A 7,834-nucleotide genomic window follows, 5' to 3' on the forward strand; every position below is an offset into this window, starting at 1 on the left:
ATTTTTTAAAAAAAAAAAAAAAAAAAAAAAAAAGAAGATGCCCCTTTAAAGGGCTGGGCAGAAGCAGAGAGAATTTATTCCAAAGGGCAGCCTGGTCCTGCAGAGATGGAACCCTTTCAGGACCTGTATGAGACCCCTGGGGACAGGTTAGATGCCTTCGTGGAGCAGAACCTTCAGCCCCAGAGGGACTGGAAGAAGCAAGTGATGGATGTTGTGCAGAGAATCGTGCAGTTCTTGCAGAATCAGTGCTTCCATGATAAACTGCATTGGGATCGAGTCAGAGTGCTGAAGGTGGTAAAGGTAAGCACTTGGGGACCCTGGAGTTCAAATTCCAGCTCTACCCCATGGGACTGCAGGACCCTGGGAGATGGGTCACTTTATCCCTCTGATCCTCATTTTCTCCTTTTTAACTCAGGTTTATTTTGAGCAGTAAATGGGATGGACTGTGGAAAAGGGCTCTTAAGCAGTAAATCATTCTACAAGTCTGAAGGGTGATGATGACAATGCTGATGATTTGGGATCCAACTCTGAGTGCCAGGGAGTCAGGTGGACTATGGATAGCAGGTTTCTGTAAAATTTATACTTTTTGTTTCTTGTTTAAGAAACTCCAACCCCAAATTATAAAGATAATCTTCCATGATTTCTTCTAAAATAGTTCTGACTGGTTATATTAGAAACTACCTAGCAATTAGGTAATACCAGAGGGTACTTTCTGGGTTCAGTGGGTTTTTAGGGTCTGACCATGTAATCCAACACCTATTTATGGCATGGTTTCTCTTGGGAAAGTATTTAATTGTGATTCAACTTTTAAAATATCATCCTAAATCAAAAGTGACCATAAGTCTAGGTTTTACTTGTTTTCCTAGAATAAAAAACTTCTAACATTAACTTAAGTAAATCAAGCTTTCCTTGGAAGTGGTAATTGCTGCTGAGGGTAAGACTGGAAAGGAAGGACATGCAGTATTAGAGATTCTTTAAATAAAGAGTTGAAACCAAATATTCAGGAGTGTTAGCAAACTATGAGCTTCAAAACAAAAACTGAAGAAACTCAGCTCCTGTGTTTGCTTAAAAAGGTACAACTTTGCACTTCTGGCTCTGACACTTCCACACACCTGAACTTGCTGTAGGGCTCCTCTGCAGCAGAGCTACACCACCATCTTTGCTTTCAGAATCTGAAGCCAAAAAGAGGAAGTCCCCATCAGAACCAGAAACGAGATGCATATTCTCTTAAGGATAGGGTTGAAGGTGTTCAAGTATTTTAACACACGTTCTATATAAAGCTCTTCTAGGGATTCAAATATGCTGTCTGAGACATGCCGTTTATGTTACTCCAAATACCCACATGTTGAAGTTCCTATTCCCACTTTTTACAGGTACCTGTGTACCTGTAGAGACTATTTGTCTATAGAGGAAAAATGAAATTACTTTACCTCTTGCTCTCTCAACGATCTCTATTTCCATAAATTGAAACAACCCTAGAATAACTATCTCCACCTATTCTGAGCAGCACAGAAAATGCGTAGGACAAAGTATCTATGGAGCTAAAGATTCTATGAACAAACATTGGTAAACAATCAATGGCAGTTAGGACATATTTTCATCACATTTCATTTCTGCATTAGGAGGAAGGGGGTACATTGCACATTGCACATAATCTACCATTTATTTTCTCTCCATCTTTGTCAACCTTTTTAAGGACTAAATTTTCTTAGTTCCATCTAGTTTCCCTGGTTTTATCCATACATATTAGGATAAGAGTGCTGTATTTTTCTACAGTCAAATGTGCTAATCACATTTGATTTCCTACCATGAGTGGCCTGGAACGTCTTCTGAGACCAGTAGTAATTTTTGCAAGAATGTCTCTTACAGTACTTAATCATCAACTCCATCTGACACCCATATTCTTTCTTTTCTACTATTCTGTGTCCTCAGGTCAAGGAACCCAATGTCTAAATTAAGATTACACAGGAATCTGAGGTCAAAATTGCTTCGTGGATTTTTTTAAATTATACAAGCAATATATATAGTCAAAAAATAAGGAAAATTTTTAAAATACCAAATGAATGGCCTTACTATTCATAAATAAACACTATTTACGTTTTAGTGCACTATGATCACATTTTAAATGTTTATAAATAACTAGAAGACATTTTCCTTTATATGTACTTATAAATATATTTCTTTCAAAAGATATTGTAAACTTCTGGTGCCAGCCAAGATAGAGTAAACCCTTCACAAACTATCTTACTCAAAAATTACAATTAAAACTCTGGACAGACATCAAAAAACAAGTATTTGAGGACTCTGAAAAGTAAGTAAATTATAGCAGGCAGATTGGGGACTGAAGTCAAAACTTGAATAACCTGTAGCAAGGCTGATTATGGTGGAAGAAACTAAGACACCCAATGGGGGGGGGGTGTGTATGGGAAGGCATTGGTCAACAAGTACAAAGGTGCAGTTAGTAGGAATAAGTCCTGGTGTTCTAGTGCACAGTAGGATGACTATAGTTAACAATTATTTAGTGTATATTTCAAAATAGCTAGGAGAGAAGATTTCAAATGTTCTCACAACAATGACAAATGTTTGAGGGCACAGATATGCTCCTTACCCTGATTTGATCATTATACAATGTATACATGCATCAAAACATCATGCTGTACCCCCAAAATATATACAATTATTATGTGTCATTTAAAAACAAAACTTTTTTAAAAAAGACATGCGACAGCGTAGGAGGATATTAAGAGCACTAATATGTGCTAAGTGCAGGAAAAAATGAATTTCAAAAAGTCACTTACCAGGTGATTCCATTTACATAACATGACAAGATTATAGAGATGGAAAACAGATTAGTGGTTTCCAGGGTTCAGGGATGGTGGAGGTGGGTGTGCCTATGGAGGAGCTGTGTAAGGAAGATCCTTGTAGTGATGCATGATTCTGTATCTTAATTGCAGTAGTGGTTACAGGAATCTACTCATATGATAAAACATCATAGAACCAAATGCACACATTGTATCAGTGTCCACTTCCTGGTTTTGATATTCTTCTATAGTTATGTAAGATGTGACCATTGCAGGAGACTGGACAAAGGACACACCAGACCCCTCGGTTCTATCTTTACAACCCCCTTTGAATCTATATTTATTCCAATATGTGAGTTAGTAAAAGTCTAAACCATTTTTTGGACATACATACATGTATCTATACATACAAAATATGTGTGTACGAAACATATCCACAAAAATATGCTTGTCTAGGCCAGAGCTGTCCAATAGAACTCCCTACAGTGAGGCGGATGTTCTACGTATGTGCTGTCCAGTATAACAGCCACTTGAAATGAGAGTAGTGTGACTGAAGGGCTGAATTTTTTATTTCATTTCATTTTGATTAATTTAAATTTCAATAGCCACATGTGGCTCTTGGCTACCATGCTGGATATTGCAGATCTCAACGTAGAACCTTTGTGGAATGATATATAAAAAGTTGATAACTGTGGTTGCCTTTGAAGAAGGAGTTTAGGGCCTGGGGAGAAATGCAGTTTTACATTTCATTTATATTCTTTGCTCATTTACCAGGTATTTAATTTTTCTAATCAATGGAAAGATGTAGTAACACCCACAACAGAGGCCGTGGTGTATGATGGAGAGCAAGGGCTCCTTTTGGAACCCGTGCAAACAGCTTCACATGGGTGCCTCGGGACTTTACTCCCAACCTCAAAGCATCAGAGGAGGTAAAGCTCAGCATTGTGGTCCTCCACAGGGCGGCTCCTCAGGCAAGGGGACAATGCTGAACTACAGCTCCGACTTGGACCTGGTTCTGTTCCTGAGCTGTTTCTCCAGCTTCCAAGACCAGGCACAGCTCCGTGGAGGCATCATCAGATTCATCGAGGAGAAACTTGTTTACTGCAGCAGGAGCCTGGCCTACAGCATCGTTGTGGTCCAGCACAGAGAGAGGGCCAAGTCCCCTCGCTCTCTGTCCTTCTGGATCCAGTCCAGGAAGAGCAGTACAGCCATTCGGGTGAACGTGCTCCCAGCTTTCGATGCTTTGGGTAAAGATAGCAATAGATTGGAAACTAGTAAGGGCTCCTTCACCAATCTGGCCTCAGCGGAGGTTTGGGAAAGTGGAAACCAATGGGGGGAAAGTGGAGATTGGTCTTTTGGGGGGAGGTGGGACTAGAGCTATACCTTGAAGATGAAGTCCTCCCGTAAATGCATGTGTTGCTATGTCCCAATGTTGCATGGGGCAAAGGGGACTTCTCCCAAATAATAGATTCCCACTCAACCCAAGGAGGTGATTCCTCTCTGATCCTCTGGAAGACACCAAGCCATACAGGCACTTCAAGGTCTTTGGAGTCAGAACTGGATTGGGATCATCTCTAAAACAAAGCTCTTAATGTCTTCAAATTTTGACTCCTAGACTTTCTAGTTGCATGACGTTGGGCAAACTATTTAACACCTCCAGGACTCAGCATACCAACTTGTTAAATGGGATAATAATAACAGATTTAAGTGGAACCGTAGGAAATTGACAATTTTTAGCCATATATGACCCACAAAAATGGCAATTTCCTATAGCTCCACGTAAATTCACCTACTTTGTGGAGCTATTCTGAGGATTCTGTGAGATTAGTTCAGTGCCTGACACATGGTAAGTCTTTGGTCAATGTGAGTTATTTAAAATCTATGTGGCTTTTGTATGTTCTACCAAAATATCTAGACCTCCACTTATTTGGTTGTAAAATGGAAAAAATAATGTAGTGAGGTTTGCATGAAACAATTTATGCATACACTGTGCTCAGTAGTTTTTTTTTTCCATCTAGCTCACCCCAAAGGGTAGATTTTCCTGACAGGTACTTTTCTTCTCCCAGGACACTTTTGCCCAGACTCTAAACCAGCACCAGAAATCTATGAAAATTTAATAAACAACGCCAGCCGCCCTGGGGAGTTCTCGCCAAGCTTCACAGAGTTGCAGAGGCACTTTGTGAAAAGCTGCCCTACTAAATTGAAGAGCCTTCTGCGGCTGGTGAAGCATTGGTACATGCAGGTTTGTGGGTGCTGGGTTGGGAGGTTCAAGGACATGGGGAAGAGTAGGGTGGGTGCATCCCAGCATTTTTTAAAAAGGGGAAAAGTGGAAACAACCTAATTGCCTAAGGATAGGAGGCAAGTTAAGTAGGGCAGGTGAAATAGTAAAATTGGAAGCTATTTGTGATGGGCATTGGGCAATGTTTTGTTGGTGATGTGGTATTTGTTGTTGCTGGACTCTGTTATTTCCTGAAGCATAATGTCCTGCTTAGAGCTTCCTGGTTCCAATGACACATTCCTCAAGGGTAGTTAAATTGTTCCTGATGAAGACAAGATGATTTTCAATGGGCTTCAGACCTCAGGCAATTCTGATAATAATAAAAACAACAACATTAATAATAAAGCTACCATTTATTCAGTGTTAATTATATTCCATGATCTATGGTGAGTATTCTGCATATTTTTTCTCATCTAGTTTTTCCAACAGCTCTGTAATGTACTTATTATTCATTACCCCCATTTTGGAGATGACGAAACCAAGACTCAAAAGCTAAAGTGGAGCTGAGATTTGAACACAGTGGAGTCTGACTCTTGAACTTGTGCTCTTAATCAACAATACTAAATATTTTTCATAGTAATAATTATTTTTTTCTGATGATCTGAATATTACAATGGACTCTTTATAAAAAATTCAAACAATACAAAAAAATATAAGAAGGTAAAAGTCACATGAAATCCCTGAGATAATACCGATAACATTGTTATGACTATTCTTTCATGCCACACTTTAGATCTATATTTACGCAGCTTGTGTATACAGCTTACATCAATGGAAACATATCATGCATACTGTTTTTGTAGTCCACCTTTAAAAAAATACATTTTCTTATTGACCTTTGGACTTGAACTTTTGGGAGTTACCTATTAATGTAATTTGAGTAGTCTTTTCCTAATCAATTGTAAAACCTCTTTGTAAATTGTAGATATTTACCATTATTTCTCATATGTGTTGCAAATATTTTTACCAATATATTATCCATTCATTGACTTAGTTATACTATCTTTCACAACATAATGATTTCTAATTTTTGCATAGACAAATATGTCTGACTTTCTTTTATAAGTGAGAGGTTTCCTATCAGACCCACTATATATATATATAGTCGCTTAATTTGTCTTCAATATATTTAATATATACTTTAACTCCATTTGTAACTTACTTTGGGATATGGTATCACATTGGGGTCACTTTTATTTACTTTATTTTCTTCCATACGGCTAACAAGTTATGCCAGCAGCATTTATTGAATTATGTGTTTTTTCCCACTGAACTAAAATACAAGTATACTTCAAAAAGTTCATGGAAAAATAGAATTAAAAATAGAGTTCGTAGATAATACGAATCTTTTCATGAGTTTTTTGAAGTACACTTGTACCACCTTTGTCAATTATTAAATTCTCATATCTATTGGAGACTAATTCTGGACTATCTCTTCTGTCACTAAACACTTTACAATTGTTTATTTCTATGCCAAAAGCATATTGTTTTTGTTACAACTGCTTTGTATGACGTATCTGAGAAGACAAATATCAACCTTTCTATTTTTCTTTTTCATAATCTTCTTGGCTTGTCCTAGACATTTATTCTTCTATATGAATCTTAAGATAATTTTATCCTGTTAAAAACACCACTGGGATTCTAATTGAGATTGCAATAAATTTCTAAATTAATTTTGGAGGAATTCCATGTTTCACATATTTCTCTTTCCCCTCCATCTTGCAATTTGTTCTGATTTTGTTTTATGTTTTCAGTGTGTCTATATGTTTTAGTTTTCTTTATTTCCTATATGCACTATATTTTATTGCCTTCTTCATTCCAACTGAATAACATGGATTGATGACGCTCAGAAAGTCCATAAGAGACCCCAACTTCCTCTTTTATTGAAATCTTGATGGCCTCAGAACATAAGCCCTAGATCTAGATCCCCAAGCCATTTCATGTCCTGTACTACGTAATGCAATAGAGTGACTGGAAATTCCCAGAACATCAATGTCATATACAGTTGACCCTTGAATAACGCAAGGGTTAGGGGTATCATTGACCCTTGCACAGTGGAAAATGCAAGTATAACTTTTTTTTGTAGATCTCTTGGTACTTATCGAGCTTTGTGGGATTGGTGGTGTCAGGGTGCCTAGAACTGAGGTAGAGTGGGAGAAGGAATGGGAAGGATGAGAGAGGGCACCTGGGCTGAGAGTCAAAGATGGTAGTGGGTCATAGGTTTAGGGAGTGACACTCTCTGTGTTCTAGCATCTCAGCCCTGCAGATCTACTGTATAAGGTTTAATCAGACCAGTGGGAATAAGGTCTGTGGCCTTCAATCTCCTCAAAGTTGCCCCTAAAGGGCAGCTGCAGGGTCAGGGGTCAGTGCGCTGTCAAGGGGTGGCTATCAGGGTCACCTGCTGTGTTCCACAGAGATCATGTCCCAAGCCTCAGGGCAAAGCATGGAGTGGCCCAGGCAGGACTCAGGCTCAGGCAAGGCAGCAGTGGGGGTGGCAGGATAGTGGGGCCCTACCCTGGGCAGCCCAGAGAAACCAGGGAGCTGGCTGCAAGAGTAATTTTTGATACTCCCAAACTTAACTACTTAACAGCCAATAGCCTACTGTTAGGTAGGCTGCTTATCTGTTTGGTTAGGTATGTCCTGCATTAATGACATACCTACCCAAAAGTTTTTCAATGTATTTATTGAAAAAAAAAAACAGCATTCTACTTAACGATACATGGGTCCAAGAAGAAATCAAGCAGGAAATAAAAAA

General features: G+C 38.6%; 1 protein-coding gene across 1 annotated transcript in view; it reads left to right on the forward strand.

Moving 5' to 3' along the window:
- Positions 1 to 105: 105 nt before the first annotated feature.
- LOC103607968 (2'-5'-oligoadenylate synthase-like protein 2) overlaps positions 106 to 7,834 on the forward strand; it is a 13,525-nt gene continuing 5,796 nt past the window's right edge. Inside the window, exons 1-3 of the mRNA XM_008592414.1 lie at positions 106 to 300; positions 3,760 to 4,048; positions 4,868 to 5,043. Of these exons, the coding sequence (XP_008590636.1) occupies positions 106 to 300; positions 3,760 to 4,048; positions 4,868 to 5,043 (660 nt within the window). The remainder of the gene's footprint in view (positions 301 to 3,759; positions 4,049 to 4,867; positions 5,044 to 7,834) is intronic.

This window comes from Galeopterus variegatus, unplaced genomic scaffold, assembly GCF_000696425.1.
Source record: "Galeopterus variegatus unplaced genomic scaffold, G_variegatus-3.0.2 Scaffold7903, whole genome shotgun sequence".
Lineage (NCBI taxonomy): Eukaryota > Metazoa > Chordata > Mammalia > Dermoptera > Cynocephalidae > Galeopterus > Galeopterus variegatus.